The 23,099-nt window shown below is 40.0% G+C and overlaps 1 protein-coding gene across 1 annotated transcript; it reads right to left on the bottom strand.

The window, feature by feature from the left end:
* Positions 1-69: 69 nt before the first annotated feature.
* Positions 70-22,365, bottom strand: ACTR6 (actin related protein 6). The gene is made up of 11 exons (XM_043969177.1): positions 22,142-22,365; positions 19,362-19,479; positions 15,582-15,650; positions 13,658-13,781; positions 12,073-12,208; positions 11,538-11,594; positions 10,095-10,193; positions 9,927-10,005; positions 7,235-7,406; positions 5,434-5,572; positions 70-692 (listed from the first exon to the last, which is right to left on the bottom strand). The coding sequence occupies exons 1-11, from the start codon at positions 22,207-22,209 to the stop codon at positions 563-565; spliced, it is 1,191 nt and encodes a 396-aa protein (XP_043825112.1). The 5' UTR covers positions 22,210-22,365; the 3' UTR covers positions 70-562.
* Positions 22,366-23,099: the final 734 nt, after the last annotated feature.

Genomic DNA, 23,099 nt, shown 5'->3' with positions numbered 1-23,099 from the left:
GGAATAAGTGAAATGAAACATTTAAACAACAGTAAAAGGTGAACAGAAACAGAAAGACTACACACTAAAGGCAATTTATTAAATATGCTCTAAGTAAAAATTAGAACACTATTTAAATGATCATTTCCATTATATATATATATATACATACATAATATATAAAAGAATAGGAAAACTAAATGAAGCCCAAAAAATCTCTCCTTATTTCCAATCATATATGCAAAAAATGAACTATCAAAGGCTGAATTTCTTTTTATAACTATAAAGAATAAAAATGTAAATGCATGTAGTCTTTAATTTATCAATGAAAAGTAACCTGCCCTAAAAAAAATAGTGCAAGCCTCGACAGAAGCCTTGCTCCTAAATACAAGTGTACGATAAAAGTACATACGCCCCTTTGTACTCACCATTTATGGTATGAGTCACTGCAGCTAAGCTTTCCAAAGCTCTAACACAAAGTATGTCAATCAACTCAAGACACTTTCCAAGATGAAAGATTACAATAGTGCTCATTAACTTCTTTAAAAAGAACTGCATAAAGACATCCATTCAGGAATGTTCTTTAAATATCAAATTTCTCTTCACATATGCAATGTCCATTTTCTTCATAATCTTCTCTTGTTACTACCATATCTTCAAAATCATCATTCTCTGATATCAGCTTTCCACCTTCCCAGGAATAAGTAATTGGGCTGAAAATAAAAATAAATGAACCCAGATGAAGTTGTAAAAGCTACTAGCAATCTCGATCCAACTACAAAACAAACTGTACTTATGAGGGCGTACTGCAGTCTTCCCTGAGAAGCTGAATAAATAACCTGTACAAGAAATACCTATCAGAGGGCAAAGCTAAAGAGAAGGCCTCTGGGCTTTCATCTCTGGACCGAAACCCTGCTACCCAATACCACTTGGTGATTCTTTCCCCTTTCACCCTGTACCTGCAGCCTCAGCCTCTGAGAGGTACAAAGATGCCAGGAGGAAAGCAGTTAAGAGTTGTGCCTGAATAAGAATCCCTCCCCACCCCCACCCCCCCAAAGCTGGGCCTGCACCTTTTGCCTCCTTAGCAAAGGCTGTTTTTAGTCGGGAGCCAAGCCCCAAAGGGTGCATCATCTCTCAGTGCTGTGTCTTTCTGGTCCTAGAGGGACCCAAGACACTTCCCCCTCCCCTGCTTTGTGTATTGATATTATCCTTCATGAATAAGAATATTAATGACAACATCCAAGTTAAACTTTAATTAACTTTAATTAACATTAAACCAGAAAACGAATGAAAATTCCTGTGTATAGAGCCAACCCAGAAGTCAGGAGTGCTTGGGTTCCTGCCCTGTCTTGGATATACCCAGGCTAGGTGGGAATCTGAGGAAGCACTTAAGCTCATCAAATGACCCCCTGCAGGCAGAAGCATTCTTGCTTCCTAACTCCTTAACCCAAGCCTGGGTATGGTACTCACAGGGGATGCTCCATGGAGGTTTAGAATAAGGATGCAGAGCTAAGAGCAACCTGCTTCCCCCCCCCCCCCCCCCCCCCCCCCCCCCCCCCCCCCCCCCCCCCCCCCCCCCCCCCCCCCCCCCCCCCGCCCCCCGCCTCCCCCTGGAGTAAAAACTAGCCCCAGGGAAGTAGTAAAGGCTGTGACTGACAAGACACTTCCTCTGGCCAATCAGCTTCCCAGTCACACATCCTGACTCACTATCCTTAACTCTTATCCAAAATTACAGAAATTCTTTTCAACAGCCATAAGGTAGACAACAGGTATTATATCAAGAAGACAGGAGTTCAAGTCTGGCTTCAGATGCATGCCTACTTTGTGACCCTGGGCAAGGCCCTTAACTTCTCCACTCCCCCTGACACTTCTAAGACTCTCACAGCTGCAAAACAGGTGCCAATCTGCAGAGGTAGAAGGGGTTTCTTTGTTGGAAGTTCCCTTCATCAATGAAATCATAGGGTTAGTAAAAAATGCAGCACAATAAGTCAGGAAATATTTGCAATGTTGTTACTCTGCCTAGAAAAATTCATGCAAAATTAAGCAATATATGAAAATATGTAATATCAACATAACAACTACAAGGGCCTTAAAACTCTTGCTGAGGTGATAAGGCATAAACCAAATGTGAAATGAAGACAGCGTAAGTCAGAGCTAAACTGTCCGAAACAATAAATGCAACAGGAGCTTACAAAACATACTGGGGATCTGATTGTCATCATCCACACCTGGGATGACACCTTTGCAACTCAAGGAGGCCCTTTGGCCCCAGATCCACAGCCTGCCTTGTTCCTCTTTTCTCTCATACTTGTAACTCAAAATTTAACCAAAAGGAAAACAATGTCATCTCTGACCACGCTTCCTCACATATCCATCATATTCAGCAACATTGTTTTAAACTGTTTTTATGATTCCTGACTCCTCTGGTAGATATGCTATTTATATTTAAGAACAGACAAGGATCAGTCAAATAATTAAGCTGGATAGGAATGTCTATACCAGAGGTCTGGATCTGTACAGTGTGATGTATCTGTATCCTGATCTATAAAATATAAATGATAGAATCAGTCTCACTGATCTCACAGGAAGCTTGTAAGGTTAGAAGGAGATAGCCAGATGTGAGAGTAATTTAGCATTAAAAAGACTGGAATTTTAAAATAGCTGGAAGGACCATGGTGCATCAATTGATAGAGAGCATGTTTCTTATCTATATGGTAAAGAGACAGGATGAAAAGTTATAAAGTAAAATTATAATTTAAAAATTTGCATTGACTGAAGTACCTGTTTATCCTAGTATTAAATAAAAATGAGATAAATGAAATTTCTTATTTATAAATTTTCTTTTTAAAAAATTGTTTCCTATTCATTTTATGATAGAGATAAGTTGTTACCAGGCAGTCTCAATATAACAAACGTTAGCTGTTGATTCCTTAAATGTTTAACTTTGATGAAAATTCTTACTACATGTACTTAAAGAGAAACTGAATTCCACTGTCTAAGAAATACTGTTCCCACAGAACCAACTAAAAATCTTAGTTGAAATAGTTAACTTCAGCAGTTTCAAAATATAAAATAAACCCACAATCATCAGCATTTCTATTTATTACCAACAAAATCCAGCAGGAGGAGCTAGAAAGAGAAATTCCATTAAAAATAACTACAGATCAACATAAAATACTTGAAAGTCTACCTGCCCAGACAAACCCAGGAAATCTATGAGCACAATTACAAAACACTTTTCACACAAATAAAATTGGATCTAAACAAATGGAAAGATATTAATTGCTCATGGATAGGACAAGCCAATATAATAAAAATAGCAATTCTCCCTAAATTAATTTACTTATTCAGAGCCATGCCAATCAAAATACCAAAAAATTATTTTCAAAACTAGAAATGATAACAAAATTCACTCGGGAGAAGAAAAGGTCAAGAATATCAATTGATTATTTTTTTTTTTAAATGAAGGAAGGTAACCTAACCATACCAGCTCTCAAATTGTATTACAAAGCTGTAATCATCAAAACCAATCTGGTCCTGAGTAAGAAATTAGAGTGGTGGATCAGTGGAATAGATTAAGTATACAATATACAGTAGCAATCAACCATAGTAATCCAATGTTTGATAAATTCCAAGATCCAAGTTTTGGGGACAAGAACTCACTATCTGACAAAAAATGCTGGGAAAACTGGAAAGCAGTTTGGCAGAAACTAGGTATAGATCAACATCCCACACTATATGCCAAGGTAAGGTCAAAATGGATAAATGATTTAGACATAAAGGGTGATATTATAAGCAAATTAGGGGAGGAAGGAATATTTTACCTGTTAGATCTAGGGATAAGGGAAGAATTTATGACCAGAGACACAGAGCATTACAGAATGTAAAATGATTAATTTTGATTACATTAAATAAAGGTTCTGTTCAAACAAAACCAAGCCAAGATTAGATAAAAAGCAGGAACTTGGGGGGGGAAATGCAGCAAGTTTCTCTGATAAAGGCCTCATTTCCCAAATATATAGAGAACTGAATTAAAGTTATAAAAATACAAGTCATTTCCCAAATGATAAATGGTGAAAGGACATGAACAGTTTTCAGAAGAAGAAATCAAAGCTATTTATATAATTACATAAAAAAAGCTTTAAATAACCACTGGTTAGAGAAATGCAAATTAAAACAATTATGAGGTACCACCTCACACCTATCAGATTGGCTAATATGACAGAAAGGGAAAATGACAACTGTTATATGGGATATGGAAAAATTGGGACACTAATGCACTGCTGGTGGAGTTGTGAACTGATCAAACCATTCTGGAGAACAATTTAGAGCTATGCCCAAAAGTTTATAAAGCTGTACATACCCTTTGATACAGCTATACCACTACTAGGTATACATCCCAAAGAAGAGAAAGAAAAAGGAAAAGGAACTATATGTACAAAAATTTTATAGCCACTCTTTTTGTGGTAGCAAAGAATTGGAAATGGAGGGAATGTCCATCAGTTGGGGAATGGCTGAACAAGTTGTGGTACATGATTGTGTTGTATGATCATTGTGCTAGAAGAAATGACAAGTAGAAGGCTTTCAGAAAAACTTGGGAAAACATATGTGAACTGATACAAAGTGAAGTGAGCAAAACCAGAAAAACACCATATAGTTACAACACAACTGTACAATGATCATCTATGAATAGCCTTAGCTATTCTCAGCAATACAATGATCCAAGATAATTCCAAAGGACTTATGAGAAAAAAAAAATGCTATCCAGCTCCAGAGAAAGAACTGATGGAGTCTGAATGCAGATCAAAGCATATTTTTTAAACTTTATTTTTCTTGGGGATTTTTGTCTCTTTTCTTTTGCAAAATGGCTAATAAATAAATATGTTTTGCATGTCCCCTCATGTATGATCTAGAGCAAACTTGCCTGCCTTCTCAAGTGGGGAGAAGGGGAAGAAGTGAGGGAAGAAGAGAATATGGAACTCATAATTTCAAAAAATGAATGTAAAATTTTTTTTAAATGTGATTAAAAAAAACTTTTTAAAGGAATCTAAAGAGAGGCAGTATGGCATAGTGAATAGGGCTCTGGGTCCAGAGTGAGAACGACTGACTGACCTATGCTTCTCGTTTAATCTCTTTCAGCTTTAGTAAGCGAGGGATGAAAAACAGTATAATACATAGTGTAGTATATAGGTCATGTTAAATTTTTTACATGTAACTGAGGAAAAAAATTAAAAGAAAAACCCAATGGGTTATAATCAAGGCTACGCCTGAAAAAAAATGGATTGTTTGTAAAATGTACGGTATCCAAAGAAAATACAGTTCAGGGTTGTGGCTGATTTCTGAAAAGTATAGGATGCTGTAAACATGTCCGCCAAACCACTACCATCAATAAAAAGAATTCCACTCCTAGTCCCACTCCCATGTTTTGTTTCAGTTTCACAAACTCACACTTACTTTTCAGGAAGCACAACAGAAACATCATAATCTGTTGGAGTGAGACACCGGACCTCTGAGTAAACCCGATCCCTGAATCCTGGAAAGAGGCTGTTTCCTCCAGTCAAAACAATATTCTTGAAGAAATGGGGCTGCATTTCTGAAGAAGAAAAAGACATAAGGCATTAATAAACCTGAAATTTAGCTTCAGGGAAGAGAAGGATGGGAATGAAGGTAGATTTCTAGATTATCTCTAATCAAAGAATTCTTGCTACACTGTATAGATTTTGCTAAATGATAGGGAATGAAGGATAAAACTGGCCTCAAGTATATTTCCTTTTTGGGGGTGGGGAAGGAATGACTCATCTTTTCTATATTTGTACAATATACTTCTCTTAATAGCAGTCAGTATTTTTTGATGATAACAACTCTAAAGTAATTATCCATTCACTTCCCCCCGCCCAGATTCTGGAGTACTGTATCTTTGGGTTTTTTTGGTTTTTTTGTGGGGCAATGGGGGTTAAGTGACTTGCCCAGGGTCACACAGCTAGTAAGTGTCAAGTGTCTGAGGCCGGATTTGAACTCAGGTCCTCCTGAGTCCAGGACTTTATCCACTGCACCACCTAGCCGCCCCCAGTACTGTATCTTTGACGAGAGTAACACCAATACGACACTGAAAGTTTTGCTTGAAGTCCAAATTTTACTGGATGTCAGGCTAGTAACATTCACTGTGGCAATACTCAAGACTAATACAACCATTAGTACTCCAACAAACACAAAAATATTTGAAGAAAAGGTCTAGGTTCCAACACTTGTTTGATGATGAAAGAGCTGTCATATAGCTGGTGGTGTAACAGCCACTGTAGATATCCCAGGGGAAGTCAGGAGCAGAATTAGCACAGGACAAAGAAAGATAGGGGGGGCTGCTGCAAATGCACCATGGGCCCAAGGACCTCTCACCAAATTAAGGACAAAAAGAGCTGACTTAATCTTAACCTTCGATGTTCAGCCACCTACAAAAATCTCTTACTTCTATCAAACATACACTGTGTGAGCCAAATTTCCCCCTAGGAGAAGGAAAAATCAGAATTAACACTAACACTTGCTGGCTGGCCCCTTGAGGCCTATTTAGTAAAATCTTAGTTCAGTGTAAACTAGGACCCAGGAGATGCCTGCAAAGCATTACTCTTCAAAACTCATTACAATAAGTTTAAAGATCTATGAATACAAAGAGGCTGGAAACCATTCTACTCATATTTAATTGAAAACCATTAAAATGACAGCCTATAGATATTTCTAACCTAATTTGGACTAGCTTGAAAATGTACTAAAATAAAGGTCAAAAGTTAGGATCCATGTATTATCTAGTAATGGTTTGAAACTACTGGCTATCTCACTAACTATTTGTTGGAAAAGCATTCTATAAGCAAGAAAGCATCGTAAATGCTATACAAATGTGAGTTATTCACTGAAATACTCTTCTCAAGTGTATATCTTAAGTTCAAACCAGCCATAATGGTTCCTTCATACTAAAAACACAGTGACAAAGGATTGGTATGGGGGAAAATTGTCAGAGGATATTATGGAATCTACTTTTTTCTTTAAGTCTTTACATTTAGAATAGATTTTCATTAGTCAGAATTACATAAATTAAAGTCCCAACAAGATGCTCTTTCCATAAATCCCTTCCAATCTTCAGAGTATGTGATTATACTATTACTGTTCAGTATCTGGTGGGTCAAGGGCATATAGAGGAAGCACAAATATTTATACTTTCAACATATAGCTACAGATCAAAACACCTGTGTATTTACAACTGTACCTTCAGGCAGATTCTGAATAGAATAGACAATAGCTTCTGGGATTCCCATTTCTTGAATGCCTATATCAGAAGGATTAAAGAGTATTTCTGGAACAGCAAATCTCTCATTTGCCAAACGAAGAATTTGTTCCCCAGACTTATACTTTCCACTTAACACCATCTCTTCCCTTGGCTAAAAAAAAAATATGAAATTAAATTAAGTTGTGTTTATATTGCCTAATTCAAATGAATGCTATTAACAAATAGCAATGATACTATTAGATATAAGGGTTCATAAAACTTGGAAGCACAATCTGTCTCCAGATGCCTGTAACAATAACTAGTTCCTAAAAGAAAAGTCTACTTTAATCCACAGATACGAAAACGTTAAGCATCCACTTAGGTTTTATTACCTATTATGAATGTAAATTTCTAAGAGGCAAATCATACCTCACCGATCTAGGTACACCCAGCAGAAGTGCAGACCACATGCCTGCCTCTGTGCTGTGACTCTGGTCCATAGTCACCCATGAATCTGCCAAAGTGCTGGGAGTCTTCCCCTGGATCTCTTCCCCTTTCATGAGCACCAGTGGAAGATGCAAGCACTCCATCACCATCGTCTTTTACACTGGCTACATGACTGGCCGTCTTTTTTCTAGTAATATAATCTCTTTCAACATCCTTCACATACTTTCACATAGTTCCTCAACTGTAACGTGCTGCTTACACTTACTACATACTTCTCCAGTGGGGTGATACGAACCTACAACCCTTTAGAGACTGTAAAATTTCCTGCCTTAAAGCCATAAACATCACTGAAAGAATACTGTTGATAAAAAGATAAGCCTTTATACCTACTTATCCCATTATACACAATTTTCATGAGAGTCATCTTATAAATGAAGTGAGGACATCTTTCTTTGGGGGGGGGGCAGGCAATGAAAGTTAAGTGACTTGCCCAGGGTCACACAGCTAGTAAGTGTCAAGTGTCTGAGGCCAGATGTGAACTCTAGTCCTCCTGAATCCAGGGACAGTGCTGTATCCACTGAGCCATCTAGCTGCCCCCAAATGAGGACATTTTGAATAAGAGTATTATAGGGAAGCAGGCTTTCCCCAAGCAATATGGACCATATCTTTATCATTTCAGAAGTGACTGGAAGATGTTGAGAACAAAAGATCCCACTGTACTTAGTGTTTCTTGATTTAAAAAAAAAAGTATTTGTATTAATGGAACAAAAACTGCTTTACAGACTCCTGTAAGGGATAAGGTCTCTCATTCATACATCGAGATCATGTGGGAATGTTACTGTGGTATAAGAAATAATGAGTGTGAGAAGAATTGGGAGATCACTGTACACAGTAACAGCAAAGATGTAATGATGATCCACTGTGAAAGACTCAGCTACTCCAATCAATGCTTGATCCAAGACAGTTGCAAAGGACTCATGATGAAAAAAATGCTCTCCACTTCCAAAGAGAGAACTGATAATCTCTGTGCAAAATGTTCCATGATAACTGTATATATTAAAATAATACTCCATTTAAGAGGAACACAGAAACTGAAATAACACTACCCCCATCCAAATTATGCTGTTTCTACACGGGTCAAATGAGGCATATTAATCCTTCTCAGAATGGTAAAAGAGAATAGAAGTAAGGGTGTTTTCTATAAGGGTGGGAGACAAAATCTCGCCAATTTTTCTTAAAAATTCCTGCAGAAATCACAGTTTATTTATGTGTAAAACATTTTCTGGAGTTAAGAGAAATAATATGCTTCATTTTTGTTAGCACAGAAAGCATCTAAAATCTATGTATAAATTGATTAAATGTTAATTAAGTCATCTACATTTCTAAAGAATACAATAGTATATGAAGTTTTTGCCTTTTAAAAATGAGTATTTAAGTGATGTGTTTGAATCACATAAAAATGAGAGAATTGGGGGGAAAAGATCTTAGAAGTAGCTATTTCAATTACAAAAATAATGAATATAGGTCACGATCACTGCACAGCTATCAATCTAGTTCTAGTGGCATCCATTAAGAAGTATAATCACTATAAACTGTGCTGCAGTTTTAGAAAGTAGTCAGCCTCATTTGTCACTTAAAACTGCTCAATTTAGGTCAGCTAGGAGGCTCTAGAGGACACAACGCTCCAGAAGGTGTCATTTTTCAGTTAACAGCTCAAAGCAAGATTCCTGTTACCTGTAATCATGGAATCCATAAAGACCACATGAAGGTTTTTGTTTTTACAGAAGGAAAGATTTGTGAGAATTGTTTTAAACTGCATCATTTTAAAATTCCTGAACACAAAGCATCAAAATTCCAAATGTTAACATCTTAACTAAAAATCCTTATATAAGAATGTCATTCTTTCCCCATATCTTAACCAAAATTATTATCTGGTTCAGTTTTTGTGTTTGTATAAAAATTTCTTCTCTGTTAATCAAATTACACATTCATGAAAAACAAGTGCATTTCTAAATATGTCAGCTAAATAAATATAAGATTATAATTTCAGGATTTGCCATTATATATAAGAAATATAAAAGTTTCCAAACACAATAAAATTTATGAATAGATTAAGATTATTACTACATTAATATTTATTGGAAAAATTGATATTAGAATGATTACTATTAGTCCCCCTCTGAAATGTTCCTAATCATATGAAAACACTAACTCAACTCAAAAACTGTGACCTCCACAAAATTACCTTACAAAATCCCTTTTTAATTGTACTGAAATCAGGCAAAACGTAGTCTACCATAACTGTATTTTCTTCTCCTTTCAATCTGAAAAATTAAAGAGATTTTAAAACAGTTCAGCTTGGTGTTATGTGACCTGGAACTGAATTTGATCATTAGTACATCAAAATGCATACTTTGCAATATCCATATCCTTATAAAAATCTTGAGAGACATAGCATACATCTTCTTTCACTTGATTAATTACATGTGTTTCATCCATGACATGTAGCTGTCTGCAAAGAAATAAAATACAGAAAATCTGCAATTTAAAACCTGTCATAATAACATTTTACTTTTTAAAGTATTTTTTCTTAAATTCTACAGTAAACATAAGAACAAGATTTAAAGAGGTCAATACACAGTCAGCAAAGAATTTTACAGACAGTATTTTAGCCAAATATATTTTGATAAAAACATTTTGATTCTAAAAGAACCAAACGATAAATATCTTGCACTTTATAGTGTTTTTCATTTCTTAAAACACCTTCCCCTCTGAGGATTCTTTCATTTGATCCTCACAAAACTGCAGTGAAGGCAGAGGTTATCCCTAATTTATATATGAGGAAACTGAGGCACAAAAAATTTAGTTTACGAAGGTCAACTTACAAAAACTACAGCTATCCCAAACCCTGGGGTAACAAATGTTTCTACATGGAAAAGTTTTCCAAAGAGTTGAAGGTTTAACTTTTTGAATACCAAATTACCTTTCTTTTCATTATTTTGGACTGAAATCTAAACCAGATTATATCTACTTTATGAAACAAGTACGGTGAACATTATTTATCTTTGTGGTGATGACACAAGGTCAATAATTACCAATGTTGATTGCTGCATTGTGCTATAATATAGAGACATCCCCCCACCCTGCCCCCCAAAGGTGTAATGAAGTACACAGGCCTGTTTCCCTAAGTTGGCCCTGAAACACTGATCTTGAATTTTTGGGTTGGCTTTTGATCGTTTTTCTGACTCCTTGTCATTAGCCGTCACTATTAAAAGCTGTCCCTGTGCCAGCCTGGAGCAGCCCCTTGCCTTTTTCCAATCTACTCTGGTTGGGAAACCCAGATAACCCAGACTATTAATATTGTATCTGAAAGAAAAGCATACTGGCTCAGAGCGAGGGCCTGAAGGCCTTCCCTACAAGCCAAGTGGGTGGGCTTCCTTCCATGTATTCTGTCTGCTCTCAAGTCTTTTCCTGTGCTCCCTAGTTCTCTCCTATGTTCTGAAAGGGCAGGGGAACTCACAAGCTGAGGTTTATAACAGTTACTGTACGTGTGCATCTTTTATTTATCATGTATTTTTGTAATATTTATATCGGTCAATTTAGTAAAGAGTAATTAATCAAGTTTCTCATTACAGTGACATCTCAGGCTTCCAAATACACCCTAAATTTCCAGGCTGAGAAATTAGAATAATGGCAAAATCAGAGTTTATAGCAAGTACTTCAGATTTTGTCAATAATCCAACATATGCAAAGCTTCAGGCATGTGACGTAGGTATATTTGAGAGCTGCTTCCATGGAAGAAGGACACAAAGTTCATGACCTGTCTCCACAAAAACCAAAGTAGAAAAAGTCTTACCTGTAAGAAATGATCTCCTTTAGATGATTGGTGAGAAGCTTTCCTCCAACATTTATACTAAAGGGGAGGAATCAAATTTTAGTTCAGTAGTTATCTTTATTTCAGGACCATAATTCTTTTACTTTATTTTATTTTATTTTTTTTTAGTGAGGCAATTGGGGTTAAGTGACTTGCCCAGGGTCACACAGCTAGTAAGTGTTAAGTGTCTGAGGCCGGATTTGAACTCGGGTACTCCTGACTCCAGGGCCGGTGCTCTATCTACTGCACCATCTAGCTGCCCCAATTCTTTTACTTTAAAAAATAAAACACTTTGCTGTATTTTTTTTACTATTGCTGTCATTCCTGGATCTTTCCTTCCTTCCTTCATACCCTTAAAACATCCCTTGTAACAAAGAATTTTTAAAAGGGGAAAAAAATGCAATTCCAACAAGCAAAACTAACCAAGACACAGCCTACACCTGACAGTATTTTCAATTCAATAACTCATAATATAATAATTTTTAAAAATAAAAACAAAAAATAAAACACAGCTTACCGGATTATTGCTTCTTTTTTCTTTTTACTTCGGCAATATGGTACTATGTGTGTAAAGGAATAACCACTGTCCACAATGATACAGCATAATTCAGATGGATTATCTCGAAAATACCGATGTGCACTCAGGCCCCCAGCTACAATAAAATAACCCCATATTAAGCAACCTTCTACAATCCATTGTTTTTAAAGTGATGGAGGAAGGAAAGCAAATACAATGGCTACATCTTTTCCTCTAGTTGTAACATGATAGTGCATTTGTTTCTGAAAAACCTCAAGATGTAAGAAAAGCCAAATTTGTAAGATAGTATCACTGACCAGTAGAGAAGCTCTCCACAATCTCCCAGTAGTTTTCCCCCATTTTATGGATTACTTAGATTGTAGATAAGATAGAAATAAATACATGACATATGGCTGATAAAGGCAAAATGAACTTTCTCCTCTCTGTGAATACAGGGCCAGATTATTATTCAAGTGAAGTATCTGCCCAAGAGCAAGGTACTATGCACCAATTCTACAGGATGTGTGTAGCCCAATCTAGACATTTACTTTTATCTTTGTGGACTGCCAGACCAAACTCTAGAGCACTAGTAGATCTTGTTTCAGAGACTCTGCAGTGTTCCAGGGCTCAGTACAATGAGTACAGTGTCATGTGCAGAGGCCTGAGAAGGACTTTACCATCTATAGCGATCCCTCATCCAGTAGAACTTTGTACTCAATGACCTGGGCCTGCACTTGAACAGAAGGGACAGAGCTGGCCAGACCATCTTTGGGAAATGGTAGAGTGCTTAGAATGATGCCGAAGGCCCATTTACTTCTCCTGATGGTGTATGGCTATGAATCACAAAATACTAGAATCTCCACCCAAAGGGCGATGGTGGATGTGAGGGGATACAAGTTACCAGCAAACAAACATACAAGAAAAGGCACCCAAAGGATGTTATCCTAGAGATGGAAGATGTGTAGCTAAAAAAAAACGTGGACTGGTCATGTGGGACAGCCACTGGTAGCCACACGATGTTAAGAGACCTAAAAAGAAGCTCCAGGCCTTCTGTGATAAATGTATGGGAACATAAGGACAAGAAGATGAGAGGGAGTGGATGTGCAGCTATCCGCACTGGTGGAAAGAGTGCCCACCTCACAGAGCTCACAGATCCACTGAAGTGCACAAATCACTCTCCCCACTTGGCAGAAGATGCTCACAAAGGTTTGGTAATTCACCCCATGCCAGCCCGGTAGCAAGCTGTCAGAGCCAAAATGCCGATCCCAGCTGCCTGGCTCGAAGGCCATCGTTCTTCCCCCCCATCCTCTCTACTCCAGGCACTGAAGGAATAAAACCATGTCCTCAAGCAGCTTACAGTCTAGTGCAGAGATGGGACGTTTACAGAGAGACTCAGAGAATCAATAAAATGAGTGAGACTAGATCTCTTTGTTCTCTTCTTATTCTAAAATTCCATGAATCAGTCTTTCAACCAAGAAGGGCCATTTCCTCCCTCCAATACTCTAGCACTGGAAATCTGTGTTCACCCTTTCTGTGACCACAGCCGTCCAACCAAATTACATCCCCCCCCCCCAAATCCACTCACCATTGACTCTAAGCACTGCTTGGAACTGATATTCTTCAAACAAGATTTCATTCATTGACTCTTGAATTGAAGTGAAGTTAAAATAAGGTTCTGTGATTATAATGTTTGTGTCTACAAAGTCAACCTGTAAGAATACAAAATACACAACAGCTATCTTATGACATCAAGAAGAATAGTGACAAGATGCTTGTTAGAGATTTTGCTATGCCTTAGCATTATTACATACAACAAAAGTAACTACGTGGATTATTTTGTAAGAAAGCAAAATAAAAAGTGTAGAAATGAGCTACAAGGCAGGCCTGGCTCACCCTTGAGAAGTATAAAACATTCTCTTCATCAGCTTTCTCAAAACTCTCAGGACCAGGGACTGAAGTAGCACCCAGAACACAAAGCTCTTCTGATGAACGAGATCTCGTACCAAAGGGAAACGGGAAATGAAGGGAATGTCAAGGGATAGGAAAACTGGGCAGGCAGGCAGACTACCCTCACTGGGAAGGCCAGAAGTAGCAGGGGCCATACACATATGATACCCCCACACACACCCCCCAGCCACCACCTCCCCTCAGACCTTTATGGGAACAGGCCAGGACCCTGAGCCCCAGAGGCTCAGGAAGAGCCAGGCTGCCAGCCCAACACCCACAGCCATCATCCTAACCCATGGGGGGATCCTGCTTGGGGACTGCTCCTGCAGGGACTACAACCTTAGCTACTGAAGACCCAGGAAAGACAGCTCTGGCCACCAAAGTCCTTGGCACTACCATATGGTTCTACATCAGAAATGGCTGTCATTTATCAGTGGAAATGACATTAAAGAAGAGGCCTCACCATCTGCTTTCCCACTGCACCCTCAGGACCACAGGACCTTCTCATCTGACTTGCAACTGAAACCTCCCCCATTTGTTTTTCCCCCATGGGAATATTAGCTCTTTGAGAGCAGAAACTATCTTAATTTTTAACTTGTACCCCCAGCTCTTGGCACAGTGCTTGGTACAAGGTACCAGTCTAATACAAGATTTATTCAATCTGATGTGATGACTAACAGAAGACAAGGAGACCTTTCAACTCTACAATCCAATGCCTTAGATATGATATAATCTCTTTTTTTTGTGTGTGGGGCAATGGGGGTTAAGTGACTTGCCCAAGGTCACACAGCTAATAAGTGTCAAGTGTCTGAGGCCAGATTTGAACTCAGGTACTCCTGAATCCAGGGCCAGTTCTTTATCCACTGCACCACCTAGCTGCCCCTGATATGATATAATCTCAATACTGAAACCTGACAAATTTTAATTCTGAATTTTACAGTCTCCATATGTAGTCATCTTCCTTTTTTGCCTGGAAACAGAAAACTTCTTTATTTTGCATGTGGTATAGCTGACAGTGTAACAGCTTTTGTGTCAGGAAGGCATGAATAAGTTCAAGTCTTGCCTTAGACACACACAAGCTTAAGTGGTCACAGGTAACTCACATAACCTCTCAGTGATCTGAATCTCACAGATTAGAGAACAGGCCTGAAGAGGCAGGATATAAACCCAAGCGTTCCTACCTCTGGATATAGCACTCTATTTACAGTGTCCCAGATTTCCTAAGTTACACATTATTGGTGACCTTCATGACTATAGGGAGTTTCTCCAATGCGATAAAACCTCAAATCCAGACCTCTCTGCTGCTCCCCTCCCCCCCCCAGTATATTGAGAAAAAGAAAGTCTAGAATATATCTACAGACCAAATGTAAATGCGTTAAATGTATATCTAATAATGTACATCTACCATACCAATATTATTTCATTTTCAACCATCATAAACAGTAACTATATTAACACTTTTGAAGGGAAAATATTTCCCATCTTGACATCTTAAATATAGAGCTGTTCTTCGATATTATAGGCCTTGGAAACAAATCTGAATACAGAATATAATTTTTTACCTGATACATTTCTTTCCCAAAAAGGTAATCCCAAACTTGTCTCTGAACATCCCAGTTCACCAAATAGCCCTAAAAGAATTCAGAAATTCAAAAACAATATTTAAAACATGAAATGGAAAACGTCCAAATGATAATCGAACAAGTCAGTACAATGTACGTTTAATAAGAAACTATAAGGCAGCTAGGTGGAGCAGTGGATAGAGCACCGGCCCTGGATTCAGGAGGACCTGAGTTCAAATCCGGCCTCAGACACTTAACACTTACTAGCTGTGTGACCCTGGGCAAGTCACTTAACCCCAATTGCCTAACTAAAATTTTTAAAAAAAGAAACTATGAAGTGCAGCATTCATGTAAAATGTTGAGAGAAAATGGTTTATGCCCTTTTGAGGTTTTACTGTCTACTAGGTGAGTAGGGAAAGTAAGAATATACACAAGAAAGTATAACATACAATTATACACAATTCCCTCATGGAAAAGTGCAGAAAAAAAATTCTGAATGAAGTTGAGAGGGTAAGATCCCCTGTTAGGTGGAGGAGCCAAGAAGATTCATGGAGATGTGGCATTTGAGATGTGCTTTAAAGGATGGGAAGGATTCAAAACTGTGAAGTAAAGGAGAGAGCTTTGAAGCTTTTCTCAGTAGCTATGGCTGTAGCACCTCCAGGAGGCACAGAACAGAGGCAGGAAAACCTCAGGGGACAGTGGTAATAGTGGCAGCCCAGCAGACAGGAGACAATGGTAAGCAATTTGGCTACAACAGATTGCACAGAAGAGAAAGTATTAGATACAATGCAACAAAAGAATGGTACCACTTTGTAGAGGGGCCAAAAGCCAGGTAAAGGATTTTGTCTTTATTAAGGAGATGATAGAAAGCTACTGAAAAGCTGTGAGCAGGAGTAATTTAACCCCTCCACAGAAAATGATAAAGGACGTGAAAGATGGACTGGAGGGAGAAAAGAAGAGGTACAGAAACACTTGGTGGGAGCTATTGTAAAGAGCTCCTGTAGGCAGCAATGAAGGCCAGTTCTAGGTTGAAAACAGTGAGAATAGAGAAAAGGAGTCTAAAGAAATTGGACTTGGCGAATGATTGCATATGGGAAGAGAGAAGGGTCAACAATAATGTCAAGGTAGATGAAGCCACTAGAAGAAAAAGTGACATCAGAAAAAAAGAACAGGAGAGAAAAGAGAGTAAAATAAAAAGTTACTGAGCATACTGAATTTGAAATGAAGATGGACATTTAGGGGAAATGGCCTGACAGAAGTTAGAGTTGTAACACTCAGGTGAGCATTCAGGCTGAGAGACCCCAATCTGAACATCTGCACAGAGATGAAGGGCAAAACTGATAGAAGTAACCGAGACTGTCAAGGAACAAAACTAGAAAGAAGCCACAAGGATCAAACAAGATAGGAACATGCATTAGCTCAGCAATATGAGTAAGAAAGAGGGAACCTGGATAGGAGGGGAACAAACGCAATCCCCTGGTATCTCTACAGACTTAAAAAAAAAATCACTAAGATTTCCCCTACTGGTCTACATTCTCTCATTTTATGTTAAATTTCAACCTACAGGGGCAGCTAGGTGGCACAGTGGATAAAGCACTGGCCTTGGATTCAGGAGGACCTGAGTTCAAATCCGGTCTCAGACACTTTACACTTGCTGTGTTACCCTGGGCAAGTCACTTTAACCCCATTACCCCACAAAAAAAAAAAAATTTAAATTTCAACTTACAGATATATCCCTGTTAGAATGGACATGAAGTGTACAAAAATATTTACAGCTGCTCTTTATGTAGTAGCAAGGAATTGGAAGTTGAGGGGGTGCCCATCAACTGGGGAATGGCTGGACAAGTTGTAGTATATGAATACAATGGAATACTATTGTGCTGTAAGAAATGATGAGCAGGAAGAGTTCAGAGAAACCTGGAGGGTCTTACATGAGCTGATGATGAGTGAGATGAGCAGAACCAGAAGAACATTGTCCATTGTATCATCAACATTGAGTGTTGACCTACTGTGATGGACTATATTCTTCTCACCAATGCAATGGTACAGAAGAATTCCAGGGAACTCATGATAGAAGAGGATCTCCAAATCCAAGAAAAAAAAAAAGAACTGTGGAGTATAGATGCTGATTGAACCATACTGTTTCTTTTGTTTTGGGTGCTGTTGTGTTTTTTTTTCTATTTTGAGGTTTTGCATCACTGCTCTGATTTTTTCTCTTGTAACAGGATTAATGCAGAAATAGGATTAATGTTATTATGTGTATATATGTGTGTGTGTGTGTATATATATCTATATCTATATCTATATCTATATGTATAGAGATATATAGATATATAGATATAACCTATATCAGATTACCTGCTGTCTAAGGGAGGGAGAAAAATCTGAAATTGTAAAGCTTGTATAAACAAAAGTTGAGAACTACCTTTACATGTGACGGAAAAAATAAAATACCTTATATGTAAAAAAAAAAAAAAAGAATGGACATGAAGTAATGCCTTAATAATTTAATGAATAATAATTTAAGAGAAGAGAGCTGCCATTTTATATCTGCTTATGTTCTGATATTAGATGGGTTCATCTTGCTCGGCCTATGACGAAAACAAGCACATTCAATCCTACTGTGAAATCTGCAGGTAAAACCTGAATTAACCTCATAGTAACATCACTGCCATTCATTTCCACCCCCCCACACCCGCAATGAGAGTTATGTGACTTGTCCAGGGTCACACAGCTAGTAAGTGTCAAGTGTCTGAGGTCACATTTGAACTCAGGTCCTCCTGAATCCAGGGCTGGTGCTTTATCTACTGCACTACCTAGCCACCCCCATCCATAATTAATTTTAAAAATTAACCATCTATGCTGAAAAAACAACACGGATGAAAAATGCACATGGTTAAGATCATGAAGTGCAATTGGACAAAAGTCGAGTGATTTACAAACACACACACACACACACACACAGATCTGAGACAGATGCAGCAGATGAATAATGAGCTGAGCCCAGACTGAAAAAGAAGAAATCAATCAGACAAGGCTGAACTTGGGAAACTGCAGTGTTTTCAATGGTCCTGCGCTACTCCCTCCAAAAAACTGCTACGGTTCCGTTTTTTGTGGCCCACGCCTGTGATTTCAGTGCTTAAAGGGATTCTCTGGGGAAGAAACTCTCTCCTCCAATGCATATCAACAACTGTCCTGTACTTTTTAGAGAGCTTTGTGGGGCACTTAGAGGTTGGAGTGACTTGCCCAGAGTTACAAAGCTAATGCCCAGGTTGTGCTGTGTCTCTGTGCCCCAAGTATACAGTGCCTCTTATTTTAGCATGTTACTGCGCTTCAAATTATGAAACATCCTAATATCAGGAGCACCAAATGTTCTGGTGATTAAAAGGAAAGATTCAAGGTGGGTATAAGCAGGTTACAGCCCATTTCCAAAGATGACTTGTACATGAAGTATGACATAAAAAGCATTCTCATGTGCTTCACATACTTTTAAAAAAATATTCCCATAACTGTATTTTGATACAATTTCTTTCCTTTGTAACTCTAGGCTTTGTACTTTATGCATTTCAAAGTAGGATCTTGAAAAAAGGTCCGGGACATGAATGAAGGTCCAGACTTCCTGCTTCGTGGACTATTTACTGGACATGCTAAGACTCGATCAAGATGGAAGGACACAGAAGGTGGAAGTCTGCTCCAATGAAGAGCACTCCTACACCAGTGAAATGATCTATACTGGTCAGTTATATTCATAGTGCCAGAAGTCATGCATAATTCAGTTACCTTCTGAAAAGGCAGGATGTAAAAGAGTCCAGAAGGGTCCTTTATTTCATCTATTTGATTGGCTGTAAAGGTTTTGAGACGTGCTGTTTTTGACCGGAACTGACAGTTCGGAATAACACTGTTGAAGGAAGAAAAAAAAGTAGAAACCACTTGAGATGTGAAGGCCTAGAAAACTTCAGGAAAACAGTTTTCTCCCTGAAGATTCGCCTCTCACCCTGAAAATGGAAAATCTTAATAATAAAGATTTTGTTTGCATTTTTTCTAATTTTTCCCCCTGGATTTTAATACCCGTGGGGAAAAACCTGGCCCACGAGTCAAGTGTTCACGGTGGGGAAGGTAAATAGGGGAACATCAGTTTAGAAAGGCTAGACAGATCTAGGACTCCATTCAGGAGGCTCTTCAGCAGGTGCATAAAATGATACATTTGAAGAAGAATATGGCAGTAGTCTACATGATGGTCCAGACACGGCAGCCCCAATTATTGGCACAGTGCCTGTCTGGCATCAATCACTTCTGACCAAAAGGGCCAGATGGTGAAGCTGGATGTGTCCTAGAAGTCTACTTTGGCATAATGTTCTATTATGATATAGAAATGAGCTGTATTAGAGAAGTGGGTCAGAAAGCCCACTGTGGAAGCAAGTCTAATAATCCCCAGCATTTGGGGGCAACTCTGACCCAGCCCCTCCCTTGTCTAAAACCTTTTTCAGAATGAGGCCCAAACATCCTCATCAAAGACTCAAGACCTTCCACAACTGACAGTGCCAGCTTCATCTCCACCTTCTCCCCTCAAATACCTGAGGCTTTGAGAACACCTGCTCTGCTGGGAACACCCTCCTGCCCCATCCCTGCCTTTCCTGGCCATGCCTCACCCTCCAACGGCACCACAAAATGCCAGCTCTTTCACCCACAGCAAGCAGCAGGAGACATTTACATGGACTCTAAGGTATACAGTGTTCCACATTTTTACACTTGATTATCATGGCAACCATGTGAGGATACTTCAGGTGCCATTATCCAAGCCCTAGAAAGAACTTATCCTTCCCTTCATCGCTGCAGACTTGCCCATGGTCGAACTTAGCAAGGGCTGGGTACTAGATTGAAACCAAAGTCCCTACTCAAAGCTTTCATGACTTTCCAAGCCAAAAGTTATTATTCTCTCCTCTATTTCCTCATGGCATTTTGCATACAACACTTCTATAGTGCTTATCTGCCTTGTATTACATGTCTTTGTGTATGTGTCTCATGATTCTCTGTTCCTCAGGGATCTTGTATATTTTTGCATCCCTGTAGTGTCCTGTACATAGTAAATGATCAAATGTCTGTAATGGAAATGCATGGCAAAGGGTGTGTATGAGGGAATTAACATTTCTAAATTTTAAACTGTTTGCCAGGATTAAAAAAAATTCACTGTAGTTTCAAAACGTAATATCTATCAGTCAGCATGTATTGGAAAGGCACTGGAGTTATGAATACAAAAAAATGAAACAATTCCTACTGAAGCTTCCACTCTAAGAAAACATGTCACTTTCCAATTTCAGTCATTTGTATTTATGAAACACATTAACAGAAACACATTTGATTTTCGAAACAACCTATGAAGTAGGCAGATAACAACTTGTATTCATTTAGTGCTTTGCAAAGCACTTTGCAAAAAATTACATCCAACAGATAAGAAGGCATTTGCAAAGAGAGTGTTCCTTTTTGTCTTTGTATTCACAGCACAGCGCCCAGCACCTAGAAGGCACAAAAACCAGAAAACCGCCTTTGTGTCAGGCAGGAAACCCCAGCATCGTCTCTAGAAGCTTCCTGGTTTCATAATTAAAATATTACCACCGACCACTGGAGGAGGTCTGTAAAATATGTAAGGGTCGTACTTCAGAGGGGGAGGAGACCTTGGGGAACGGGTAGTCCAGTTCACTCATTTTGCAGATGGGGCCCCTGATGTCGGCAGAGGTGAAGGGGCTTGCTCACAGTCACAGACACGGTGTGGGACAGGGCGGAAAACGTCCTGTATGGGTATTTCTACCCACTAGAAATACTTCGTGGGACATCCTGGAAGAGGCAGCATTTATTAAACGCTTACTGGATGTCCGCTGCGCTTTGCCCCCACAGCTCCCATGCTAACGGGAGGGAATAGCAGCTGTACTGGCCCTAGAAAAGTGGCCTTGGTCGGCGTGAGGGCCGGGGACGCACGGGCAAAGCACCCCCGCAAAACCGTCCTCCGAAGGCTGAACGTGAGCAGGGCCGGCGGAGGGCAGGGAGGGCGGCCCGTGCAAAGGCCGGGGGTCTGGAAACGGAACGACCAGCACCAGCTTCGGCCAGAAGAGGCGCGTCCCCCGACGAGTGGGCCGGAAGCAACCGGCAGGCAGCGCCTGTTTCAGTTTGGCCCCTCTCGGTGACCCCGACACGGCGCAGGGGGTCTTGCCGCATGTATTCAAGAAGGGGACCCGAGTCGGCCGTTTGCTACCCCGGACATCTGGGGCGAGACTCGCCTTCTGCAGCCTCAGTTTCCTCCACGGTCAGTCAAGCTCGGAGACCACTCCCAGCTGGTCACCCGGGCCAGAAGCACCCCCGGCCCCGGCCCCCACGTGCGTAGGCGGGACTTCCGGCTGCAAACACAACAACCCCCCCTACTTCCGGGCACGCCGGGACCACCACAAAATTAGCTCCGGAGTCGCTCATGCCCTCCGAAGCCAGGAGGCTCGGGGACGCTAACGAGACTCCCCCGGAGTCACGGACGCCCACCCTTCCTCACTCCCGGCCGAGAAGCGGCCGCTCACCTGACGCTTTCGTGGCTGTAACCGATCTTGGCGTTGTAGGCCCCGTTATCCAGCACCAGCGTCGCCATTATCCCTCCGCCCGCAGAGGAAACTACTGCGCAGGCGCCGTTTTGTACCGGAGGCGGCCCTCTCTTTCTGGTACTTCGGCCAGTGGCCACTCTATGGTTCGGCCTGGCGAATAGCCTGGCGGAACGATCCGCTTCCCACAGCGCCGCTCTCGGCGGGGGGAGCCTTTTTGCAGCTTTCCCTGGTCACGTGGTGAAGAGGGCCGGCAAATGCTGCACGCCTGCGCAGTGAGAAAGAGTAAGTCAAACATCACTAGAGAAAAGCGAAGGCAAGAGTGTGGGGCTCTGCGCCTTTCTTCGTGGAATCCTAGGTCCAGAAGAGGAAGGGACCTTGGAGGCCAGGGAGGTAGGAGACCGTAGACCCGGAGCTGGAAGTATCCAATGAATGAATGAATGAATGAAGCCTTTATTAAAGCCCTTACTAAGTGCCAGGCACTATGCCAAGTGCTGGGAATACTGATAGATGCAAGAAAAGAAATACACCCGCTGCACTTTTTACATTCAAGTGGAAGCTACATGGCTCAGTGAACAAAGCAGAGTACTTGGAATCTGGAAGACCTGAGTTCAAATCGACTTCAGACTCAGGTGTGATTCTGAGCAAGTCACAGCTTCTGACTCAGTTTCCCCATCAATAAAATGGGAATGATACTAGCACCTATCCCCCTAGATTATTGAAAGGCTCAAATAGGATATTTGTAAAGGGTTTTGCCAAACCTTTAATGCTACCGTCCTTATTTGTCCTTCCTTCTAGGAGGACCGGTGACATCAGGAGAGTGATGTCTTGATTAGCTCGTGAGTTGGATTTAAGGGAGGCAGGGCTGTGCAATGTCACCAAGCCGACCCTCCAGACTCATCAGAGTTGAGTTGAGACATAGGTCAGAATGAATAGCAAA

This window comes from Dromiciops gliroides, chromosome 5 (assembly GCF_019393635.1).
Source record: "Dromiciops gliroides isolate mDroGli1 chromosome 5, mDroGli1.pri, whole genome shotgun sequence".
NCBI classification, from domain to species: domain Eukaryota; kingdom Metazoa; phylum Chordata; class Mammalia; order Microbiotheria; family Microbiotheriidae; genus Dromiciops; species Dromiciops gliroides.
This window is presented reverse-complemented; position numbering and strand designations above follow the sequence as displayed.